The sequence below is a fragment of the Bufo gargarizans genome, chromosome 11, assembly GCF_014858855.1.
Source record: "Bufo gargarizans isolate SCDJY-AF-19 chromosome 11, ASM1485885v1, whole genome shotgun sequence".
Classification (NCBI taxonomy): Eukaryota; Metazoa; Chordata; class Amphibia; order Anura; family Bufonidae; genus Bufo; species Bufo gargarizans.
In genome coordinates this window covers 86,645,226-86,671,280 of record NC_058090.1, presented here as the reverse complement: position 1 = coordinate 86,671,280, position 26,055 = coordinate 86,645,226, and the positions used below count along the sequence as shown (strand labels likewise).

Genomic DNA, 26,055 nt, shown 5'->3' with positions numbered 1-26,055 from the left:
CCAGTTCATATTAGCAAAGTGGCATTTATTATGTTACCATTAATAAATAACATTCACACATGTGGCATCCCTAGAACCGTAACATCTACATCTTTACTATACATTTACACCTTGTACCAGACAGGACAGTAACACTGCTACATAGAAGAAAAATATTTAACCTTTTTTTTTTTATGTCCTGAAAAGCTAAATTTGTCCGAGGTGGGTTAAAGGGGACTCTCTAGGCTCCTAACTATTGAGGGTCTATTCTCACACTAGGTCAACAATATACAATTGGTGGGGGTCTGACACCCACCACCAATCATTGAAGTGAAGGGCACCTGTGCTGCACTAATGTGCTTCTGGCTCCATTCAGACAGCGCAGGACACTGCAACAAACTACTGATATCAGACCCCCGCTGGACGGATATTGATGTTCTGGAGGATAGGTAATCAATATTAGGAAGCCATAGACCCCTTTAATATAATCTTTTTGTTCCAGTAGAGGCAAAGGTAGACTAATGAGATGTAAAATGCTTAATACACAGTTTAGAGACCAAGAGCGGGATTAAAGGGGTATTCCAGTTGGTTGATGTTATCCCTTATTCACAGGATAGGGGATAACTATTAGGGGGTGGTGCTATCGCTGGAACCCCCACTGATCACAAGACCAGGGGGCCCTCTTCCCCCATCAGATCTGTGTGGCTGCTCCATTCACTTCTATGGGAGTTCTGTAAATAACAGCACCTGCTTACTTTACGTAAATGGATAGCCGCAGATGTGAGGGGCAAAATGGGGGCCCCAACATAGAGCACCATATCCGGTGGACCTTCCAGATAGGAATACTTATTTTAGCCTACAGATTTTTAAAACACTAATTTGTGAAAAGGAAGCTGTTCAGACTATTATCTCCAAATGGAGAAGATTTGGTACAGTGAAAAAGGTTATCCCAGGAGCTGCCAGACTGCCAACCTCACCACACAGTGCAGTGCGCAGGAAGCTGCAAATCCCAGGAGATCGTCATAGTACCTAAAGGCCCCTGGGACCTGTCATTACTTCCCATGAGGGTGTGTGATGGTGGATTTCCTGGACTGCTCACATGACATACACTCAGAATCATAATGATTGATGCGTTTTCCTGGCTGTCCGTAGACCAGCAGTCAGGCAGGAACACACAGCATCAGTGTTCAGTCCAGGAAATACAGAGACTCCACATCGCTCCTGTTCCAGAGGACCATTAATGAAAAATGTCTGCATTGTACAAGAATCATTACTGCTAAAGGGTCACATACATTGATCTGACAGCGAGATGGCGGGGGCCATATAATACATTTACAATCCCTGCATTCTATAAGGTTTCCTCTGTCCATATCATTCGATAAGAAAACATAAAATGGGATAATACAGTATTAGTACTTTACCATCTATCAGTTTGATGCTAGTCTAACTAATTAGGGACATAAATGCCTTAGCCCGAAGCAAAAAATGCTGCTTTTATTTTTCTTATAAAAGCTTTTTTTTTTTTTAAGCAGGATATCTAAATTATTCTAACATTAGCTGCTGCCTCATCAATATTTTAACAACCATTATTTAGCTGTATTAAAAAAAAAAAAGCAACAAAATGAAGATTAAAATACAATTAATAAAAATGTTCCCTTTTTTTTTTTAAACCAGAAGACTACAATTTAGGAAAGCAGTCAGTGGAAAGGTCCATTATCAGTCTGGTTTTCTAAGGGACGGCTACCCCTCTCCGTGATCCCAATGTCTTGTCCCTCTTGGTCTTTCGGTCCCGCTCCTGCTGTTTACGCCTGCTGTCTCTGCTGAAGACAAAGAAAAAGGCATGTATGGAAAGAGAGCGGGCAAAGGCAGATCTTACAAGTAGCTAGTACCATAAAGGGGTATTTCAGTTATGTCCACAGGATAACGCCGTTCATTTCAAAGGGGGCCCAATTGTCTTGGTCGGTGGGGGTCCCAATGCTGTAATATTCTGGTTAGATGACCGAAATACCCCTTTAATGAAAGCAGGGTTTTTCTAAATGGTTCAGTCATGAAGTTGAACTGTACACTTTGAGTGATATTACCACTAGTGCTGAGCGAACTTGTGTTTTCAAGTTCGGCATACAAGGATTGGATTATCCAAGAATCCCGTTATGGTCCATGGTAGCGGAATCCATAACGGAATTCTTGGGATAACCCCGAACCTTGTACGCCGAGCTTGAAAACACAAGTTCGCTTATCCCTAATTACCATTAATTTCAATTCAACCTGGCAAATAGACCAGAATTGACCTGCAGCTTCTCAGAATGAGGACTTTTGGGGAATTTTACTCACTGATTGACACTTTTGCGAGCACGCAGTTTCCTGACATAGATTTTAATACCTATGTCACGAAACTGGCGGAAATATACACTAGCTCCCTTGCTGGTCTATATCTCTGCTTTGTTGCACGGACCTGCATAGATGCACCACAAATATTAAGAGGCAAGCAAGTAGGGGAGAGTAAGACCGACATGTAAGACAGCAGTCTTAATAAAATGTCTGAGAACTTGCGTTGCCTGGGAGTGACTTGTGTGTGCGTATTGAGAAACGGGGCAGGGTGGGCCATGTTGTTTTGCTAAGGAGTCCTAGGAGATCTGTTTACACCCCTGTCAGGCACACTAAGGGAGTCATTTACTATCCAGAAATACACCTATATTAGGCGCGTTTCTGGTGAAAAGTTTTTTTGCGCCGCAATCTGCGACTTTTCTCTGCCCACGCCAGGCCTGAAAAACTGGGAAGGGGACGGACCGGCAGGCCCATTATTTATTACACCTGTCTAGGTTTTAAAAAATGGTCGAAATGTAAGACAACAAGGAAGCCATCTTACATTTAGACTGGTGCTGGATACGCTGAAGTTAGATAGAAGCCGGTGCCAGCTATAGGGGCTATTAATAAATGACCCCCTAAATCCCCACCCATCTACAAAATGGCAAGTGTGTCTCCTGTTTACAGTCATCGTTCATTTCTAGGTTTGAAATGCCATTAAATACCTGGTGGAGACGGGAGGCTGCTTGTAGGTATTCTTCAAAATGGACGACTTGCTCGGTTCTTCCTCTTTGTTTTCTTTAGTGTCGCCCCAAGGCTTAAGCTTGCCTTTAAATAGGATATTAGGGGGAAAAAAGCCAACAGAATATAAGTTATATAAATGAGTAGAAAACAGAATAGTGAAAACTGAGTGCACAGATCTATACATCTGGCTCACATTATTGTAAGGTACAGACCCAGATGCTTGATGATAATAAATGCCATTCCATAACAGTCTCTTGGTCATAATTCAGTATAAAAGAGGATAAATTGAGTTGAAAAGATTTACACTTCCTCTTTGGAGTCAATGATTATTTTTTTTAATCTTGGGACCAAAAATTCTGTGCAGAACCCGTGCAGCTTGAACAAGTTTTTTGTGAGATACCATTGACTGTCGTTACAAAAAAAAAAAAAAGGTGTTGTGTAGCCAACTCCTTCATACATGTACACGCTTGGCCAAGCATGCATGTGTTCTCAATGGGAAAGAGGGGAGCAAGTTGCTTTGGTCCTTTGTTGACATCATCTGTCAGAGGAGAGAGTCAGGAGATCCCCCCACCCTCATCCACACACCTGGCCAGTTCCACCAAAATTCAGCAGGTTTGCCAACTTTACTCATATATATTTGGGTTCCTATAGAATGAATACAAGAGGACGTGTCATGTCCTTACAGAAATCTAACTAGCTGCTAACTTTGCAGGTTCATCATCTCTGGTTCCTGCGCCGTTTAGTTCTAGCCGTCTCCTTTTGGTGACCCTAATTTTGACGATCTGTAACTGGTAATTGTCAGCTGGTCGGTCCCCAGTGCTCTATTTCAATGGCTCAGATGACAGTTCATTGACACCGAGCGCTGGGGACCTCTCTCCTGGCAGTTCATGGTAATGGGGCGTCAAAAATAGCAGTCCAGCAGGAGTGGCGAAGAGAAAGAAAGCAGCACCAGAGTCGGCATTAAAGGGTTTTTCCAGGCTTTTAATATTGATGACCTGTCCTCGGGATAGGTCATCAACATCAGATCTGACACCCCGCCGATCAGCTGTATGAAGAGAAGGCACACGCCATGCGTGCGTGCCGTCTCCTGTCTCTCTTCCTGCTCTGTCTGTGGCAAGCAGGAAGAGAATGTGCCTTCTCTTCATACAGCTGATCGGCGGGGATCCCGGTTGCCGGACCCCCTCCGATCTGATATTGATGACCTATCCTGAGGCTAGGTCATCAACATTAAAAGCCTGGACAACCCCTTTAATGAGGCTGCAAAATTAAGCAACTAGTTCTTCAGTGAAGTCGTGACAGATCTTCTTCTCATTTGGAAAGTTTCCTCTGGAATGTGTTACTTCATAATCCATCAGGCCCAGATGACAATGAGGTCCCACTTCTGTCTACAGGTGAGAACATCTTAACCGTACTGAGATTTGGTTTCTAGGAGATGGTTCCAGCACACGTGAAGAGTGAAAACATAGTAGCTTTACTGAAGACGTGTGAACAAACTGCTTACGCGCTTAAGACTCTCAAAGAGTTCTTAATCATAGATATGACTGTGCACATCAATACTAAGCTGGTTAATGATGTGTGTTCTGCTGCTTTATGTAATAGATATAAAACATTCACCTTTGTGCGGCTGATATCCTAGGGGCCGTGCCAAGCTTGCCTGGAGGTCAAACTTCATCTTTTTGGCATCTTTTGGAGTTTCCATGTTTTGTGCAGTAAATTTGAAAGGTGTGGTTACTACAAGGAAAGAAAAGACAACACGAAGAACATTAAGAACAGAAAGTCAAATCGGACAAAAGGGAATGAAAATGGTTTTGCCTTTGATAATTTCGGTGTTCTTCAGTTTTAAAGGGAACCTGTCACCAGGATTTTGCACATAGAGCTGGGGACATGGGCTGCTAGATGGCCGCTAGCACATCTGCAGTACCCAGGTCCCATAGCTCTCTGCGCTCTTAGGCCTCATGCACACGACAGTTTTTTTTCACGGTCCGCAAAAACGGGGTCCGTGATCCGTGACCGTTTTTTCGTCCGTGGGTCTTCCTTGATTTTTGGAGGATCCACGGACATGAAAAAAAAGTTGTTTTGGCGTCCGCCTGGCCGTGCGGAGCCAAACGGATCCGTCCTGAATTACAATGCAAGTCAATGGGGACGGATCCGTTTGACGTTGACACAATATGGTGCAATTGCAAACGGATCCGTCCCCATTGACTTTCAATGTAAAGTCAGGAGTCCCTTTACTTTCACACTTGTGTTCATAATGCAGACAGTGGCTCCGTTCAGAGCGGATCCGCCTGCATTATATTGTTAAAACATTTCTAAGTGTGAAAATAGCCTCAGACGGATCCGTCCAGACTTTACATTGAAAGTCAATGGGGGACGGATCCGTTTGAAAATTGAGCCACAGTGTGTCATCTTCAAACGGATCCGTCCCCATTGACTTACATTATAAGTCTGGACGGATCCGCTTGCCTCCGCACGGCCAGGCGGACACCCGAACATAACTTGAAGCGTCCCCATCACCATGGGAACGCCTCTACGTTAGAATATACTGTCAGATATGAGCTACATCGTGAAACTCATTTCCGACAGTATATTCTAACACAGAGGCGTTCCCATGGTGATGGGGACGCTTCAGGTTAGAATATACTGAAAAACTGTGTACATGACTGCCCCCTGCTGCCTGGCAGCACCCGATCTCTTACAGGGGGCCGTGATCAGCACAATTAACTCCTCAGGTGCCGCACCTGAAGGGGTTAATTGTACTATCATATCCCCCTGTAAGAGATCAGGGCTGCCAGGCAGCAGGGGGCAGACCCCCCCCTCCCCAGTTTGAATATCGTTGGTGGCACAGTGTGCACCCACCATCGGGGCCCCCCCCCCCCTTCCTCCCTCTATAGTTAAAAATCGTTGGTGGCACAGTGTGCGCCCACCATCGGCCCCCCCTCTCTCTATAGTAGTAACAACCATTGGTGGCAGTGTGCGGCCTCCCATTCCCCCCCCCCATCATTGGTGGCAGCGGAGTTCCGATCGGAGTCCCAGTTTAATCGCTGGGGCTCCGATCGGTAACCATGGCAACCAGGAAGCTACTGCATCCCTGGTTGCCATGGTTACTTAGCAATAGTACAATTGTAGAAGATTCATACTTACCTGCTTGCTGCTGCGATGTCTGTGACCGGCCGGGAGCTCCACCTACTGGTAAGTGAAAGGTCTGTGCGGCGCATTGCTAAAGAACTGTCACTTACCAGTAGGAGGAGCTCCCGGCCGGTCACAGACATCGCAGCAGCAAGCAGGTAAGTATGAATCTTCTACAATTGTACTATTGCTAAGTAACCATGGCTGCAGTAGCTTCCTGGTTGCCATGGTTACCGATCGGAGCCCCAGCGATTAAACTGGGACTCCGATCGGAACTCCGCTGCCACCAATGATGGGGGGGGAATGGGAGGCCGCACACTGCCACCAATGGTTGTTACTACTATAGAGAGAGGGGGGGCCGATGGTGGGCGCACACTGTGCCACCAACGATTTTTAACTATAGAGGGAGGAAAGGGGGGGGGGGCGATGGTGGGCGCACACTGTGCCACCAACGATTTATTACAATAGAGGGAGGGGGGGGGGGGGCGATGGTGGGCGCACACTGTGCCACCAACGATATTCAAACTGGGAAGGGGGGGGGGGGTCTGCCCCCTGCTGCCTGGCAGCCCTGATCTCTTACAGGGGAATATGATAGTACAATTAACCCCTTTACCCCCTGTAAGAAATCGGGTGGTGCCAGGCAGCAGGGGGCAGTCTTGTACAAAGTTTGCAGTGTATTCTAACTAGAAGCGTCCCCATCACCATGGGAACGCTTCTGTGTTAGAATATACTGTCGGAAATGAGTTCTCACGAAGTGAAAACTTAGATCAGAAAAAGCTTTTATGCAGACGGATCTTCGGATCCGTCTGTATGAAAGCAACCTACGGCCACGGATCACGGACACGGATGCCAATCTTGTGTGCATCCGTGTTCTTTCACGGACCCATTGACTTGAATGGGTCCGTGAACAGTTGTCCGTCAAAAAAATAGGACAGGTCATATTTTTTTGACGGACAGGATACACGGATCACGGCCTCGGCTGCAAAACGGTGCATTTTCCGATTTTTCCACGGACCCATTGAAAGTCAATGGGTCCGCGAAGAAAAACTGAAAACGGCACAACGGCCACGGATGCACACAACGGTCATGTGCACTGAGGCCTTATTGTGTTAAAAAAACGTTTTGAGTGATATGCAAATGACCTGATATGAGTCCTGTATCCGGAGATGAGTCAAGCGGAAAGGAGCCCAGCACCGCCCCGCGTCCTCCGAATCTCCTCCTTGCTGGCTGACGTCACAGAGCTGGAGCGCCGAAATCTCGCAATGCGCGAGCTAGTGCATGCGCAGTGTCGGCATCATGTTCATTCCCTGTACTGGCATCAGCACAGGGAACGAACTACGCATGCGCTAGCTCGGGCATCGCGAGATTTAGGCGCTCCAGCTCTGTGACATCAGCCAGCAAGGAGGAGATTCGGAAGGACGCGGGGCGGTGCTGGGCTCCTTTCCGCTTGACTCATCTCCGGATACAGGACTCATATCAGGTCATTTGCATATCACTCAAAACGTTTTTTTAACACAATAAAAGCGCAGAGAGCTCTGGGACCTGGGTACTGCAGATGTGCTAGCGGCCATCTAGCAGCCCATGTCCCCAGCTCTATGCGCAAAATCCTGGTGACAGGTTCCCTTTAAGCTTCTAAGGAAACCGGACACAAGGTGGCGCAACATACAAAAGGACTAGGAACTGGGTATGTGAATCCTATGTGGCGGGGTGAGGATGCCGAGATCTTCTCCATCTACCTGCTGAAAGGTTCATGTCTTCAGGGCCCTTTGTGGCTTTGATGCTGCTCAGTGGTAAACTTTTTCTTGGTTCACTGTTTGTACTGGGCACAAAAGTAGAAGATTTCCTGGCAGGTGTCTTGACCAGAGAGTACTTGTGTTCATTGTCCTTTGTTGCTCCGGAAAACCTGCATGAAGAAGTCCATGTGAGGTCCATCAGACATAACATAGCTGAATTTACTGCATTAATAAAATCACTTTAGGGCGGGTTGAGGACATTTTTCTATTTGTTTTTTTCTTATACACGCTCTTATGGCACTGTCCATTTTATCTAGTGCCTACAGCCTGCCACAATAAGCAGAAGAGTCATAATTACCAACTTCCCGTCGCCCCAGTCCTCTCCTCTGGCTCTGGTGTATCTATGTTTTAGTCCCTGGGATTGTTTACTTCCAGCACAACATAGGCATGGTCAAGTTCTCCGCTGCAGCCAATGCCACAAGTGGCATTTCACTGCTGACGCCAGTCATTGGCTGCAGCAGAGCACATGACCATGTCCACGTTGCACCGGAAGTAAACAAAGCCTGTGGACGTACACCCCAAGTACTAGGACCATCTACAGATGGACTGTGGGCAGGATCTAGAAACATTGCAGGCAAAACAAGGATTTTGGGGGAGATTTATCAAAATTGGCTAAGTTGGCCAGAGCAACCAACCAGATTCCAGCTTTCATTTTCCAAAGTAGCCCTGAAAAATTAAAATTGAAAGGTGATTGACTGACATGAGCAACTAATCGCTATGCAATCCCTCAGCCCGGCACAGAGCATCCCTTTATGATTGGATGGGATATATAGCTACTTCACAGCTGGAAATTCAAGTTCTCATATGTTCATTTACCTCACATTCATTTTAGAAGATGAATACGTAGATGGCTTAACACCAGATTTGTCAACCAGACAGCTCCTTTTGCGTCCAGATTGTGGATTTGCTGGTGTTTTTGCTGAAAAGAGGTTCCCGATCTGTGGTACTGGACTCAGAAGAGAGAATCTATTCTGCAAGGATTTCTAAAGAGGAAAAAGAAAAGCGGAATAAACTTCAGGTGGTTACTTGGGAAGGCCATACTATACCATTTATATATTATGGATGGATAGGAGGATCTTCACTAACTAGACTGTTATCCTCGTGTTTACATGATATACTGTATATTAACCACCAAACTGTTTTACCTGGGCTCAGCTCAGGCTGTGGGAAAAGTACTTAACTGTTCTGCCTGAGCTCAGCTCAGGCAGAAAGTGGAGGGGCAGGGCTGCTTTAGCTGCTGATATCTCATGAATGGTAGCAGCTAGAAGCCAGCAACTTGTCTTGTTTGAAATAACAAAATGACAGCTAAAGTCCAAGCAACAGAGCAAATACCACTGTTAGAAATCGAGTCAGGAATGATCACAGTTAAAACCTGCTTTTACTTTCAGCCACATTCACTGCATCCCAATTTCTAACAGCGATATCTTCCCATGTACTGAAGATATTGCTGTTGTGAGGAAAATGGATTAAAATTTAACTGTCAGCCATGTCCTCACACCCCCATTTGCTGACAGATAGCGGAGGTAGTGAACTCCACAGGAGAGCCCTGCTTGTCATTTGATTCACCTTTTGGCAGGTTCATCAGTATACATGCAAAATACATTTCCACCCCCCCAGTCATCTGAGTGTCAGCTGGCAAGGAAGAAAGCCCCAGGGGGTCCAGGCTTCAAGGAGGCCCCAGGTGGAGAAGGTCACACCTCAGTCCACCAGTTTGGAGCCATGCTAAATCCTGCAGGGAAACCCCCAGCAGGGGGTATCAGCCCTTGCCCCAGGATCAATGAGACCTCCCAGACATGTTGGCACCTACCTTTCATAAGGAATTATGAATCACCTGGCCATCGCAGGCGCAAACCGGATACATATTTGTGTGCCAGTGGCCACGCTGTACGTGCCCCATGGTCTTTGTTTAATGGGACGAAGCCAGGGGAGGGAGATATCCATATCTCCCCATAGAAACCACATAACGGTACCAGGTTTGGACTCTACTTGTAGCCGGAACCCAGGCAGGTCCGTTGGTCCCAGAACCATCTCCCTGTGACCCTCTGGTCTGGAGCTAGGAACCCCTGAGTTGAACGCATTGCACCCGCACTGAATCCTGACCCATTCATTTCTATGGGGCTGTTCACATGAGCGGTGATTTTCACGCATCACTTATGCGTTGCGTGAAAATCGCAGCATGTTCTATATTCAGCGTTTTTCACGTAACGCAGGCCCCATAGAAATGAATGGGGTTGCGTGAAAATCGCAAGCATCCGCAAGCAAGTGCGGATGCGGTGCGATTTCCACGCATGGGTTCTAGGTGACAGTCTATTCACTGTATTATTTTCCCTTATAACATGGTTATAAGGGAAAATAATAGCATTCTGACTACAGAATGCTTAGTATAATAGTGCTGGGAGGGTTAAAAAAAATAAAAAAAGTTAACTCACCTTATCCCCATGATCGCCTAGTTCCCGGTCGGTCTGTTCTTTAGCTGTGGCTAAAGGACCTGTGGTGATGTCAGATCACATGCTCCATCACCATGGTGATGGACCATGTGATTGGAGCATGTGATCTGACATCACCAAAGGTCATTCAGCAGACAGCTAAAGAACAGACCGGGATCTACACGATCATGGGGATAAGGTGAGTTAACTTTTTTATTTTTTTTAACCCTTCCAGCGCTATTATACTAAGCATTCTGTATTCAGAATGCTATTATTTTAATAATACAATCTTCAGAACATCAATCCCAAGCCCGAACTTCTGTGAAGAAGTTCGGGTTTGGGTACCAAACATGCGCGATTTTTCTCACGCGAGTGCAAACGCATTACAATGTTTTGCACTCGCGCGGAAAAATCGCGGGTGTTTCCGCAACGCACCCGCACATTTTTCCGCAACGCCCGTGTGAAACCAGCCTAAAGGGTTTTGGGGGTCATTTGCTGCCAGCCCAGAAGTGGGTGGACCCCTCCCTGAGGCCGGCCTCAGGGAGGGGTCCACTCCCCCACTTCTGGGCTGGCAGCAAATGACCCCCAAAACCCTGGGGCACTGCTTAACCCTGTTGTACCCATATAACCCGTATCTGTAACCTCAGACCACTGTGTATATTGTGTTAAATCTAGTGTGCCCTTACGGCGATTAAATATATAATTTAATCTTGTGCTATCTTGTATCTCGATCACGAATCCCCACGTCCGTGTTTTGGCCTAGTTATAAGCCATCGCAAACGAGAAGCTGGTGGCAGATTTCCCAGGCTGAGACAGCGCCGTTTTCACTGCGACAGTGAAAAGGCTCTCTCAGCTTGTTGCCTCTCTGTGCCCGTGTGGACAGGAGGTGTGGGTGTGTAAACTGTACCAACCTGACCTTACGTGCTCCTCCCGGAGGGCGTAACATCATGTTTTTGGTAACCAGGGACAATACCGCGTCTTATGAGCTAGACGTAGTTAACGTCAAGCGGGCACGAGGCGTGGTATTCGTCAAAGCTGTCCTTCTGGTATTGTCTGAAAGCTTAGAATGCCAATACAATAGCTCTAGCTGGTACCAAACCAGAGATGGGGTTCTGCGGTATACCGGTGTTCACGATATACCGCAGTATGAAAAAAACGTTGATATCGCTATTTCCTAATTACCGCTGTATTTTGTGATATCATCGAAGCGGTCATGTGCGCTGACCGCTTCCAAATCTGCGTCCGCCCGCCCCTGCACAGCGCTGAGTATGTTTACTTCCCCTCCCACCACTCGCTCCTGGCTCCTTCTTTCTCCGCCTCCCTTATTCAAGTCTCCAGACTCCACCCACCATCTGACATCACCGTCCGTCACCCACCCGTGCCGGTTCTATTGCATGTGGCGAACTCTGTGTGAGTAGGGTGTCTCTGGAGAGACTTTTCCTGCGGCTGCCTTGCTCGTGTGCTCTGATGATGAAATTACAAACGTATTACTTCCCTCCTCCTTGCTCCCATATTCAAATCTCGTTTATTATAACGTCGCCTCGTGGCTGCCCCCATACAGTATAAAACGTCGCCTCGTGGCTGCCCCCATACAGTATAAAACGTCGCCTCGTGGCTGCCCCCATACAGTATAAAACGTCGCCTCGTGGCTGCCCCCATACAGTATAAAACGTCGCCTCGTGGCTGCCCCCATACAGTATAAAACGTCGCCTCGTGGCTGCCCCCATACAGTATAAACGTCGCCTCGTGGCTGCCCCCATACAGTATAAACGTCGCCTCGTGGCTGCCCCCATACAGTATAAAACGTCGCCTCGTGGCTGCCCCCATACAGTATAAAACGTCGCCTCGTGGCTGCCCCCATACAGTATAAAACGTCGCCTCGTGGCTGCCCCCATACAGTATAAAACGTCGCCTCGTGGCTGCCCCCATACAGTATAAACGTCGCCTCGTGGCTGCCCCCATACAGTATAAAACGTCGCCTCGTGGCTGCCCCCATACAGTATAAAACGTCGCCTCGTGGCTGCCCCCATACAGTATAAAACGTCGCCTCGTGGCTGCCCCCATACAGTATAAAACGTCGCCTCGTGGCTGCCCCCATACAGTATAAAACGTCGCCTCGTGGCTGCCCCCATACAGTATAAAACGTCGCCTCGTGGCTGCCCCCATACAGTATAAAACGTCGCCTCGTGGCTGCCCCCATACAGTATAAAACGTCGCCTCGTGGCTGCCCCCATACAGTATAAAACGTCGCCTCGTGGCTGCCCCCATACAGTATAAAACGTCGCCTCGTGGCTGCCCCCATACAGTATAAAACGTCTCCTCGTGGCTGCCCCCATACAGTATAAAACGTCTCCTCGTGGCTGCCCCCATACAGTATAAAACGTCTCCTCGTGGCTGCCCCCATACAGTATAAAACGTCTCCTCGTGGCTGCCCCCATACAGTATAAAACGTCTCCTCGTGGCTGCCCCCATACAGTATAAAACGTCTCCTCGTGGCTGCCCCCATACAGTATAAAACGTCTCCTCGTGGCTGCCCCCATACAGTATAAAACGTCTCCTCGTGGCTGCCCCCATACAGTATAACGTCTCCTTGTGGTTTTTTTTTCTTTTAAACGGGTATTTATTGCGATATATATCTTTATTGCGATAAATTTCTTAATATCGTTATCGTCTGAATATTTTGGATATCGCCCAACCCTAACCAGAGATATGAGCAGCTAAAGCAGATGCATGTCTGATTAAGGCCACTTTCACATATGCGTTTTCCTTTCAGGTTTTGAGATCCAGCAGAGGATGCATTTCTACTCTACATCCAGCTTTACAGTTTGTGTTTCGGCCCTTTCCTTGGTGCTGCTTTAAAAAGTCCTGCGGTCTTCTGTGTCCCTCAAAGACAAGCGAGAAAATAGGATTTGTACATGAGAAATAGGACCTGTAATATGCTTTTCTTGCCGGGTCCATTTGGAGACAATGCTCCCACCCAGTTATTCTGCCCGTCTTTAAAGGTTACCATACCTTTTTAAAGTATAACATTTTTTTATTTTTTGGGGGGGGAGAGTATTGGATTGTGGTGATTAATATCTCCTTGATGGTCCTATTTCAACTTTTCACTGTGTACTCAATTACCCTTTAATTCCACAGTTTTGCTCCCTGTACTGCCTGCTTTTACCTGTGCTTACAATAGGGTTGCTAGGCAGGTCCGTCTATGTGTTGATAGAAGGACGGAGGACGCAGAAGCAGGCAGCGTGCGGGGTCAGATTACAGACAGCCAGGGACTGTAAGTAAATGATTAGAGCCAGGTCCTCCCCAGCGGCTGATAACAGTGCCTGGGCTGTGTGCACTTCTCCCTGTCCCTGTGCTTGGCAGACGCTCCCTCACTCAGCAGAGCTGGAGAATGCAGAGTTGAAGCAGCGCAGACCAGGGAAGGGAGACCTGCCATCTGCTCAGTGTATAAATGAAAGCAACGTGTGGTAAGAGGACCCCTTTGTGCTGCAGGAGGAGATTAACCCTTTAGGGGGGGGGAGGGCTCTGGTTACTGACACTTTTGGGGGGCTATTGTTACTGGCTAGTGAGGGCAGGCGGGATTAGCATCAGGGTGAGGGCAGTGGCGGCCATCTTAACTGAAAAGTGAAATTGCAGTTTTATGCAGACTGGTTGCTAAGGGCTGAATCTTATTAAATATGGGGTAAGTCAGTCTAATAGTAACCGATTCTGGAATATCATGTTATTAGTAACTACATATATGAAAAATGAAATTAGGGTCTAAGTATGACAGTTATCCTTTACACAGAAGACAGTTACCTGAAAAAAGGTGTACGCTCCTCTAGGACTGAACCGATTACTCGATTGAATCAAACAAAAAAATCATCGATGCAAATTTTTTTAAATCGAGGGTTCGATTGCGTCATGTGACCACGGAGCTGGAGTGAAGCGATTGCTATTACTTACCGCTCTGTGGTCCGTACCGCGCTGCACTGGATCCTGACATATCGTCAGGTCATGGTGCACGTAAGCGCGCACTATGACCCGACGCTGTGTGACGTCAGGATCCAGTGCAGCACGCGGAGAAGAGGAAGGAGCTGTGGAGCAGCGCCCCTACTGGCGCTGGGGACAGTGCACTGAACGGGGACAGCCGGCAATGGATGGCATGGAGGAGCTGATCTGATGGCAGTGGAGGACATAGCAATGGATGGCATGGAGGGGCTGATGGCCCTAGGGGAACGGCGCTGATGGCACTGGGGTGGGGGAGCTGATGGCAGTGGGGGGGATAGTGGATCTGATGGCACTAAGGTGGGGGAGCTGATGGCAGGGGGGGGGGGGGGGGAGGAGGAGGAGGAATAGTGGAGCTGATCACCCAGGGAGGAACGAAGGGTGTTTGGGACTGATGGCAGGGAGTCCGATTAGTTTTTATAAAGGGAAAACTGTACATTTTTTTCTAATTAGATTACTCGATTAATGGTAAAAAATGATCAATAGAATACTCAATTACTAAAATAATAGTTTACTGCAGCCCTACGCTCCTCCTCATGGTTATACCCCTCCTGCAGACACTGAGCCAATGAATTTGTACCAAAAGCAGTAGGAAAAGCCAACAAAAAATAGTCAGGATCAAACAGCCAAAACCAAGCAAAGGTCATACCCTTCTTTAGAGGCTATGGACACCTTTTAGGGATTTTTTTTTTTTATGAGTGCATTATTTTGGGTAAAAATTGTTTATTTGTGTACACTGTACAGAAAACTAGACATCATTGTGCTCATCACTTTACCTTCCTATTGCTGCTTGGAGTCTTCTGCTGGTTAGAGTTTTTAGTAAGCATCTGCATGGCAAGAAAAAAAAAAGTTAACTAGACTTTATACTGTAAAATGCTATTCAACCTAAACACTGAGATACTCTTCTAGAGCAGTGTTTCCCAACCAGTGTGCCTCCAGCTGTTGCAAAACTACAACTCCCAGCATGCCCTGACAGCCTTTAGCTGTGTGGGCATGCTGGGAGTTGTAGTTTTGCAACAGCTAGGAGGCACACCGGTTGGGAAACACTGTTCTAGAAAGTACTCGGAAACTGTGGCGGGTAACTACGAGTGAACCTGTGGCAGGTCATGCTACTAATCCATGGCAGAAACGGGCCAAGGGCTAGCCTCGGATTTCTGTGAGCATACTCTTAGCGCTCAGTGATTTACTGACTATCTCACTGTGATTTCTTAGTAAAAAGGTCACAGAGAGGCACGGAGCATTATCAATCTCTGCTGTCAAGAGCTTTCACACAGCGGATTACCCGAACAGCACACGCTTGTGTGAAAAAACCCTTACAGAATTGAAACCTAAGTTTGAAGTTCGGAGACACACTTGAACCTCTGGTGGTTTTTGTTGTCACTAGTGTTGAGCGAACTTGTGTTTTAAGTTCGGCGTCTAAAGTTCAGGTTATCGAAGTATCCCGTTTTGGATTCTAAATTCCGTTATGGTTCGTGGTAGCGGAATCCATAACGGGATACTTCGATAACCTGAACTTTAGACGCCGAACTTAAAACACAAGTTCGCTCAACACTAGTTGTCACCTGAACGCTTATGTACTAGCGGAGCGAAGACCCGAGAACAAGAACATGGCAGCTGTACACACCTTGACTTCTTGGATGGAGCTGCTTATGGCATCTAGTCGCTTCTGCTTTCTTTCCAGGTATTTGTCGATCGACTCCATCTTTTTGAAGTGGGCCTCATGCATCCTCTTGAAATCTATGTTGAATACAGCAGAAATATTTTATGTAACGATATAAGTCATGTAATGTGAGGAAAACTTGCATGTTAAGTGTCTGACTTACTCGGAGTTGACGGTTTTGATCCAGACTTCGATACAGCGGCGCTCTTTGGAATATTTTTGCCCGTTTTTTTACCAGAACAGCGCCTGCGTTTACCTGCAAAAAGTATACAAATTGTATGTGTCCTTTCATAAAATGTCTGCATTTATTCAATTGTATGTAGTGTGGAAATACAGTCACTCTTCAAAGGAGCATTCCCAGATTTTTATTATTGGGTCCTCCCGCACTTGTGTGGGTTGACTCTGGGTCCTCCCGCACTTGTGTGGGTTGACTCTGGGTCCTCCCGCACTTGTGTGGGTTGACTCTGGGTCCTCCCGCACTTGTGTGGGTTGACTCTGGGTCCTCCCGCACTTGTGTGGGTTGACTCTGGGTCCTCCCGCACTTGTGTGGGTTGACTCTGGGTCCTCCCGCACTTGTGTGGGTTGACTCTGGGTCCTCCCGCACTTGTGTGGGTTGACTCTGGGTCCTCCCGCACTTGTGTGGGTTGACTCTGGGTCCTCCCGCACTTGTGTGGGTTGACTCTGGGTCCTCCCGCACTTGTGTGGGTTGACTCTGGGTCCTCCCGCACTTGTGTGGGTTGACTCTGGGTCCTCCCGCACTTGTGATTTTTGGTGCATTTCTTTTTTGCTGTAAAAATGCCAGCTCCAGATGTTAGAGTAAAGTCTATGACAGCAATGTCAAACTTGCGGTCCTCCAGCAGTTGCAAAACTACAACTTCCATCATGCTTGGAGTTGTAGTTTTGTAACAGCTGGAGGACCAAAAGTTTGACATCCCCGGTCTATGAGAAATATGAAACGCAGGACACACAAGCGTTTTTGCTACTTGCATTTTGGTTAATTAGGTGACTTTCTTTGAAAACAGCCACATGCTGAAGCTTTTGGTGTTTGACCTTTATAAGGAACAAAATGCCAGAAAGAGGAAAAAATAAAAATAAAAAAAAACCAGCATATAAACCACATGTGGTATAGAGAGAAAAAAAAAACCACTAGCGGTTTCTATGGTGGGTTTTTTTTATGAATATTCCTGTGTCTAGAGGCCCAGCTGTTCAGGGATGGTGGTGTATGGGTGTTTTACCAGTTGCACTCCTACTCATCAGATTTATTGCATATTTAATCAAAAGGAGTTTTGTAGGAGAATTGGAGAAATATCCTTCAGTTAAAATGTCATTGACATAGGACATCATTTTGACGTCCTGTAAGCAAACAATTGTCACATCTTCTCCAAACAGATCCAAATCCGAATAAACTAAGGGTACGTCCACATGTAGCAGAATTGCTGTCAAAAAGTTCTGCAAGAATAAATTGTGTGGATTTTGGAGGACACTCACTTGTGGATTTAGTGGTGAACATCCTCCCTGCCGGACCTGCATCTATCTGACCTTAATGGCACGGTCTAGATGAGATAACCCTTCAAACTCTCCCCGCTGATGTCAGATGCACCACAATTATTAAGAGGAGCATGCCACTTAATTGTGGAGCTTGACTGCAGGTCCATGTGTCGGAAGTGAAATTTACAGCAGCTACGAGCCGACGTACAGTTCAGGTATCACTTTTGACAATTTTCCGCCAGTGCCCACTTTTTAGAGTGTGCCGCAAACAGTCAGAGCTTTCACAAAAATCTGCAACTTTTTGATAGGGAAGTGATAAATATATCCCAAAAACATAAATGTTACTTCTGTAGATACATACTTTGCCTTCTTGCAGTGTCTTCTGTATTCCCATCACTGCTCTGTTGGTTCTGCAGCACAGGAACATCGCTCCCAACTTCATCTGCCTAGAGATCAGTACAGGTTAGCCATTGAGAGGAACCAAACATGAGAAGATATCTAGCCTTATGGTATCAGCAGGTAGTGTCAGGTAGCCTGGATCTGCCAGCCACTCGCTAGTGTTACATGAACCATATAATACACAGCTCCACATGTCTTCCTCAGGGCAGAGGTGACTACCATTGGTCACCAAGGAGAACAGCTTCATGGTAAGGAAGAAGCAAATCAACAGGCAGTGATACGGGACTCCTTAGAAGTCATTTGAGGCAGGGTTTCCCAACTCCAGACCGCAGGGTCCACCTGCCGGTCAGGATTTAGGAATATCCCATAGAATGAATATCTGTGGCAAGTCCTGATGCATGGAAACTAATTATATCAGCTGCTCAATACTAAAGAAATCCTGAAAACATGACTGGCAGGTGGGGACCGGAGTTGAGGACCACCGATTGGGGAGACATCCTGGCTTGTCCTGTAGCTGGGACTGATATATTAGCCCCAGTTACAGGGGGGATCAGGCTCCAAGGCTCACTGCAAAGCTGATCTGGGTCTGCTAAGACCCAGCAGCCCATACAGTTACCAGGCACCTTATGATCCAGCGATTGCTGACATGGCCACTTCCTAAACTGTATACATGGCACTTGTGCAGCACATATACAGCAATCAGGAAAGTAATAAACCATCTTTGCCTTCTCTATGGAAAGCCTGGCTATCACTGTCAACAGGCTCCTCGTTCCAAGTGAATGTGCCTGAGCTGCAATACCAAGCACAGCCACTATATAATGTACAGCGCTGTGCTTGCCGTCTGCCCTGTAGAAATGAATGGGAGCATGGGCCGCGCATGCACGGTGCGCTCCCATTCACTTCTATGAGAGCAGCTCTTGGTGGTGGACGGAAATCCGGGGTCCTCCAGCCACAGCGCTCCCCTCTTTCCAATATGCCCCCATTGTCTGAGATGGGAATACCCCTTTAAGAGCACATGTAACCTAATGCACGCAGCACTAGCTTAGCTTTATAAATCAGTACAATATTAATGCAAGAAATTGTAAATCTTTCAGCAGTTATAACTATGTTTTTTTGGGCTAGAGATGGATATTAATACGATTTCTATTCAAAACCCCAAAACGCACAGTACTTGGTACCTGAACGGCTTTCACTTTATGTTCCATCTCTGGACTGGAGTCCACAAGGGTTTCCTTTTTCCCCCGACCACGTCTGTGCGTAACATGGCACGTGGAAATCTGCTCTTCTTCGTCCGGTCTGACTTGCGAGTCATCAGTCAGGGTAGCGTTACTATCTGAATCCTAGATACAAGTGACACATCAGCTTACAGTCTGCGTTGTAATGCGGGTTACTAAGGCAGGGAGGCAAACAGTACAAAAAGATTTGGAAAAAAAAAACGGACACGCCTCTACACAGGCGACCTCTAGCTGCAAGTGAGGGAAGTGCACCTTCCATATCCTCCATACCCTTTGGCTGGGCTTCCTCGTGTAATGTTACACAGGTCAGGAGTGGATTCACAAGAGGTGACAACCTAGTCTCCTTTACATGTACCCTTCATTTAGTTTCTGTTCCTGGCCTTCAAAACTGTAAAAAGCCTAAAAAAAAAGGAAACCCAACCTCCGAGGGCACTTCACTCACCAGAGTCAGATATTGATGACCTATCCTGACGATCAATACTGTAATCCCAGAAAACCTCTTTAACCATGAAAAAAATAAAAATTCAGAGTCAGACTGGTTACACCTCTGACAGGGGTGGAGGAAAAGTCAAAATCCAGATCAGCTTGGAGTAGAGGCGCACACCACAGCCAACGACCTCCTCCTAGAGCGCCTCCAGAGGTGGAGCTTCTTATCTACCAGCACTTCCAGAGGAAGAACAATATAATCACTCTCGCTCTTCAGAGATAAGACGACTTTCTTGCTGCCAACACTTTCCGCTCAGCAGGAGCGATCGCATGTGCCAGGAAAATACTTATCCTACTAGTAGTAATGACTGAGCGCCAGCCAAAAAACACAAAATACTTGGCTTCTAAGCAACCTTGAAGATGACCTGTCCCCCACTACTTGTATTCGCCAGGTCATATCTATGATGTTCCGTTCCTCCATTATTACTCATAGAAGTTCTGAAAGGTTTACTAGCAGTTTGCGATAAAGGTTCAGCTGAGTGTTACCAGTTGTGGGCGTATCCCCAAACTGGTAAAACCCATCTGGACCTTCACTGCAAACTGCTAGCAATTCATAACAGAGGAAGAATAGATGCTCCAGAATTACATGGGGAATGCAGACATGGCAGGAGAGGGGACAGCTTCTCTTTAAAGGGGGTTGTGCCAAGTTTTAAAAAGTTATCCGCTATCCACTGACGAGTAGGGGTCCGACTGCTGGGCTGCCCTCCGATCACGAGAATAGGGGTCTTGTTTGCTTCATTCAAGCTCTACGGGACCCCTTATAGATAGCGTAGTACAGCGCTGGCACTCCCATAGAGAATGCTTGAGCCACTGCTTCATGGAATCCAGGGAACGGGATCCTCGTTCTCGTGATTGGTGGGGGCACCAGTAGTCGGACCCCCACAAATGAGTAAGTTATCCGCGATCCACTGCAGCCAATCATTGGCCACAGCACGAGAACAATCAGACTAGTGACTGGCTGCAGCAGTCATATGAGGTATACGGGCACGTCACCGCTGCAGATCTCTATTCACATCTCAATATTTATGCCCTAAATTTCAGGACACGAATATCCCTTTAAATGAGGAGAAATAAAGCTCTCTGGGGGTCAGACTTACACTGCCATTGTTGTCGGTGATGAGGGCCGGGTGAAAGTGTTTCTTCAGGGCTCTGAGCAGCCGGTCAGCCTGTAATACATGGTGTAGATAAGCAGGGTTAGGAATAAGTACAACACAAGATGGATCATCACAAGTAAATTAAAGGGGTCTTCCACCAGCTGGATAGTATACTCAAGATAGGTCATCAATATCTGATTGGTGGGGGGTCCGGCACCCGGCACCCCCTCCGTTCAGCTGTTTGAAAGGGACGCAGCGCTTATTCTCTCACGCAGCATACCAAGCACAGTGGCCATGTTTGGTATTGCAGCCCAGGCCCATTTACTTGAATGTGACTGCGCTGCGCCTAGGCCACATAACTGGTGAATGTGACGTCATTGGCCTAGAAAAAGGCCTCACTGTTCACCGGTGTCATGGCCTCTGGTGTCAGGGGTCGGACTCCCACCAATCAGATATGTGATGACCTAGCCCGAGAATATTTTACCCCCTGTAAAAAACATCATGGTGCAATAAAATTATTCAAAACTTAAAGGGAACCTGTCACCAGGATTTGGGGTATAGAGCTGAGGACATGGGATCCGCAATACCCAGTCCCCATAGGTCTGTGCAAATTAACCTGAGATGAGTCCTGTAACTGAGATGCGTCAGGGACAGGACTCATCTCAGGTTAATTTGCATATGTATCAAATCGGTTTTTATACACAATAAAAGCACACAGAGCTATGGGGACTGGGTATTGCGGATGTGCTAGCGGCCATCTAGCAACACGTGTCCTCAGCTCTGTACACAAAATCCCGGTGACAGGTTCCCTTTAACAACTTTACTAGAAGATGAAGCTCTGTGTACTGTATTCCTCGCTCTATAAGACGCACCCTCCCACACACACGCAAAAAAAAGGTGCGTCCAATGGGGCGAATACTAAGGAGCATTATGGAGGCGCTCATTAGTACAGGAGGACCGGGAAGCAGTAAATGCAGCGCTCCCGTGCTCTGTACTCACCGCTTCCTAGTCCTCGGCCGCCCGCTGTGCTGTGACTGCGCACAGAGTGAGGACGTTGGCGCTCTGTGACCTCACATTGTGCGCGGCAGAAAGAACAGGAGAGCGCTGCATGTGAGGAGCGGCGGCGTCCGGAGCAGGAGAGGGAAGTGGATTTTTTTTGTCTGATCTGAGGTCTTATTTACATTGGGGGTCTGATCTGAGGTCTTATTTACATTGGGGGTCTGATCGGAGGTCTTATTTACATTGGGGGTCTGATCGGAGGTCTTATTTACATTGGGGGTCTGATCGGAGGTCTTATTTACATTGGGGGTCTGATCTGAGGTCTTATTTACATTGGGGGTCTGATCGGAGGTCTTATTTACATTGGGGGTCTGATCGGAGGTCTTATTTACATTGGGGGTCTGATCTGAGGTCTTATTTACATTGGGGATCTAATCTGAGGTCTTATTTACATTGGGGATCTAATCTGAGGTCTTATTTACATTGGGGATCTAATCTGAGGTCTTATTTACATTGGGGATCTAATCTGAGGTCTTATTTACATTGGGGATCTAATCTGAGGTCTTATTTACATTGGGGATCTAATCTGAGGTCTTATTTACATTGGGGATCTAATCTGAGGTCTTATTTACATTGGGGATCTAATCTGAGGTCTTATTTACATTGGGGATCTAATCTGAGGTCTTATTTACATTGGGGATCTAATCTGAGGTTTTATTTACATTGGGGGATCTAATCTGAGGTCTTATTTACATTGGGGGATCTAATCTGAGGTCTTATTTACATTGGGGATCTAATCTGAGGTCTTATTTACATTGGGGGTCTAATCTGAGGTCTTTTTTACATTGGGGGTCTGATCTGGGGTCTTTTTTACATTGGGGGTCTGATCTGGGGTCTTATTTACATTGGGGGTCTAATCTGAGGTCTTATTTACATTGGGGGTCTAATCTGAGGTCTTATTTACATTGGGGGTCTAATCTGAGGTCTTATTTACATTGGGGGTCTAATCTGAGGTCTTATTTACATTGGGGGTCTAATCTGAGGTCTTATTTACATTGGGGGTCTAATCTGAGGTCTTATTTACATTGGGGGTCTGAATATTTTTTTCTTATTGTCCTCCTCTAAAACCTCGGTGCGTCTTACGGGCAGGTGCATCTTATAGGGCGAGAAATACGGTATATATTTAGAGGTTTTGGAGTTTACGACCCCCACCCCTCTAATATCTATATGTCCTAATAGGTCCTGGGGTATGGCAAAAATGCTAATTCTGAGATGATTATCTGCTATTTCCCTCAGATCTTCAGTGATATACCAGTGCATTATAAAAAATTATATTATATATATATATATATATATATATATATATATAATATTATTATTATTATATATAAAAAAAGTTAATAAAAATTTACATAAAAAATAAAAGTGGTAAAAAAAAAAAAAAAAAAACTTCTACGCGATCTCGCTGTTTGCCACAACTTGTATAAGGATAACATGTTATTTATACCGCCCCCTGAACAACGTAAAAAGACAAAAAAAGCAAAAGAGAACGGAATTGTTCTTACCCCCAAAAAATAAGTCTCATGTAACCTAAAATGGTACCAATGATACCGCATCGCACCCCGCAAAAAACACGCACATAGAATAAAAGTACCACAGTAATGATGTCATGCGGTAGACATCATAAACTTAATAATAATAAATAAATAAAATTGCGGGGAGCTTCCCCACCCCCATTTCCACAAGCCAAATAATAATAATAATAATAATAATACGTGATATGTACGCCAGAATGGTCCCTAAAAACTACAATTAGACAAAAACATTATATAAAATAAAATAAAAATATATATATATATATATATATTTTATTATCCTTAAATTGAAAATAACAGCTCAAGGAGATGCAGATGGGAGAGTCACAGCCTGTGATTACATATGGGCCAGAGGTGGGCTCAGCTAGATCTGTCATCCGTGGGCTGCATTCACACACTGCAGACAAGTCGTGAGGTTCTGCTGCGGTAATTGTGGGAAGATATATCCAAAGTGTGAACACAGCCTGAGACTACTCAGTGACGGTTGTGGCCCTGCTCTGACTGCGACATCTGTCACCGACAATAGACGTTACACTGCGCACACGTCTCACCTTCAGGTTGGCCTTCAGTCCGGCCGCCTTCGCCAGCCTCCGTAGCTCGGAGTACTTCAAGGTGTCCAGCTCTTCCAAAGAAGGAGCCTCCATGGTGATTTACTAATCTCCAGCGGGCAGGACGGCAGGTAAACACGGGGAGTTGGAAATTGAGCGCGTTAGTAAGGACTTTGATTCAAACTCAGACTTCCCGGCACAGGATTGGCCGGCGCGACCACGTGATCCAGAGGGGTGGATTTAATTGGCTCCTTTATGACTGGCGTCGTCGAATAATCATACAGCAAGACGTGAGCTGCCTGGAGGGGAGGGATGACGTCATGGGAAGAGGCGGCGTCTTGTATCTAATGGGCGGGGACTCTCCGATTTTAGAGGAGGAAGCGTCGGCGCACGGAGGTGTGGAGAAGAGAGCGGCGGACTGTTATAGGGCGGTGCTGTATGTGGAGCAGAGGGGTGTGGCTTACATGGAGGGAGGGGAGTGATGTTATTAGCATGGGACTGTGTGCTAGAGGGAGGGGAGTGATGCCCTTTGCATGGGACTGGATGTTAGAGGGAGGGGGAGTATTATTTACATGGGACTGTGTGCTAGAGGGAGGGGAGTGATGCCCTTTGCATGGGACTGGATGTTAGAGGGAGGGGGAGTATTATTTACATGGGACTGTGTGCTGGAGGGAGGGGAGTGATGTCCTTTACATGGGACTGTACGCACAGATCAGTGTAAGGGTTTGTTCACACGAACGTATTTTGCGTTCCGCATTCGGAACCATTCAAAAGATGCGGACAGCACGCTGTTGCTCCTCAAAAATGATGAGTCCTGTCCTATTCTTGTCCGTTTTGCGGACAAGAATAGGCATTTTTATAATGGGCCTCCTGTTCTGTTCCACAAATTGCGGAAGGCACACGGACGGCAGCCATGTTTTAAGGACCGCAAAAAACGTCACGGTCGTGTGAAGGAGCCCTGAGGCTGTGCTCCTAGCCAGGTGAAGGCCTGCACTTCGCTGAGGGGGCGACCAGCATTACCTCCCACCTTCTATGTATGGGGGGCTTTATCCCACTACCACACCTATCAGTCACCTAGAAAGCACGGCTGTGGTCCTCCCCTAAATTACTCTCTCCACCCGCTCCTCATATAAGGGGCTTCAGGTTCTTTCCATTACATTCTGCCCACTAATGCCCCCCTCGCCTTCCTAAAATGCATGCCCCACAGTCAGCCCTCTGGCATAAGCTTCATAGGCCTCTCACGAGGGCGTATACAGAAACCACCGCGGTTGTTAAAGGGGTTCTACGCTTATTTTATACTGAGGCTATGTCATCAATATCAGATCAGCAGGGGTCCGGCGCTGATCAGTCATCGATCGGCACTAAAGAAAGGTCCGACCCCTTGTATTTTCTGTTGACAGACCAGACGAGGAGCGGAGAGACGCCCCCTAAAAACCATACCTTTACCCACACGCTCTGAACTGTAAGTACAGTAACATTTTAGTAAATCTAAAAGTAAGAAACCAGTGTCAGGCAGCTGCTGCCAAGGCCAATAAGATAATGGGTTGCATCAGAAGAGGCATAGATGCCCGTGATGAGAACATAGTCCTACCACTTTACAAATCACTAGTCAGACCACACATGGAGTACTGTGTACAGTTCTGGGCTCCTGTGAACAAGGCAGACATAGCAGAGCTGGAGAGGGTCCAGAGGAGGGCAACTAAAGTAATAACTGGAATGGGGCAACTACAGTACCCTGAAAGATTATCAACATTAGGGTTATTCACTTTAGAAAAAAGACGACTGAGGGGCGATATGTCTGCCGCATCTCCTGTATGAAGTGTGGCCCAAACTGACCACATCATAGTGATAGGAAGCAGTCAGTTCCTATCCGATCATGGCTCCTTTGTACTGTACTCACATAGTCCACCAGAGGCACAATCAGATAGGATCATTTTTACCGTTAAGGGAGCTGCGCCCATTACCGTGTGAGTCGGCCACGTTGCTGGGAGTCCGAACACGGAGGAGCCTGCCGATTGTAAAAAGTTGAAGGACGTTTGTCCCTGTGGCTGAGCTGTTTAACCCTTACTGACCACCAATAAGGGTTCCCGCGCAGCGTAGAGCAGAGGCTCAGATCCTACTCCGTTGGCCTTGAACTGCAGAGATCAGCAACCTCCGGCGCTCCAGCTGGTCAGAAACTACAATTCCCAGAA

The 26,055-nt window shown here is 46.7% G+C and overlaps 1 protein-coding gene across 2 annotated transcripts; it reads right to left on the bottom strand.

The window, feature by feature from the left end:
• Nucleotides 1-4: 4 nt before the first annotated feature.
• On the bottom strand, nucleotides 5-24,053 carry NUSAP1 (nucleolar and spindle associated protein 1). 2 transcript variants are annotated; one of them, XM_044272828.1, is made up of 12 exons: nucleotides 23,867-24,053; nucleotides 20,725-20,793; nucleotides 19,085-19,246; nucleotides 17,869-17,953; nucleotides 16,183-16,275; nucleotides 15,984-16,096; nucleotides 15,136-15,186; nucleotides 8,763-8,929; nucleotides 7,890-8,056; nucleotides 4,642-4,758; nucleotides 3,009-3,111; nucleotides 5-1,799 (listed from the first exon to the last, which is right to left on the bottom strand). In XM_044272828.1, the coding sequence occupies exons 1-12, from the start codon at nucleotides 23,957-23,959 to the stop codon at nucleotides 1,709-1,711; spliced, it is 1,311 nt and encodes a 436-aa protein (XP_044128763.1). In that variant the 5' UTR covers nucleotides 23,960-24,053; the 3' UTR covers nucleotides 5-1,708. The 2 variants fall into 2 exon arrangements, with proteins under 2 accessions (XP_044128763.1, XP_044128764.1); XM_044272829.1 differs by having other exon boundaries at nucleotides 5-1,796.
• Between the last annotated feature and the right edge of the window lie 2,002 nt (nucleotides 24,054-26,055).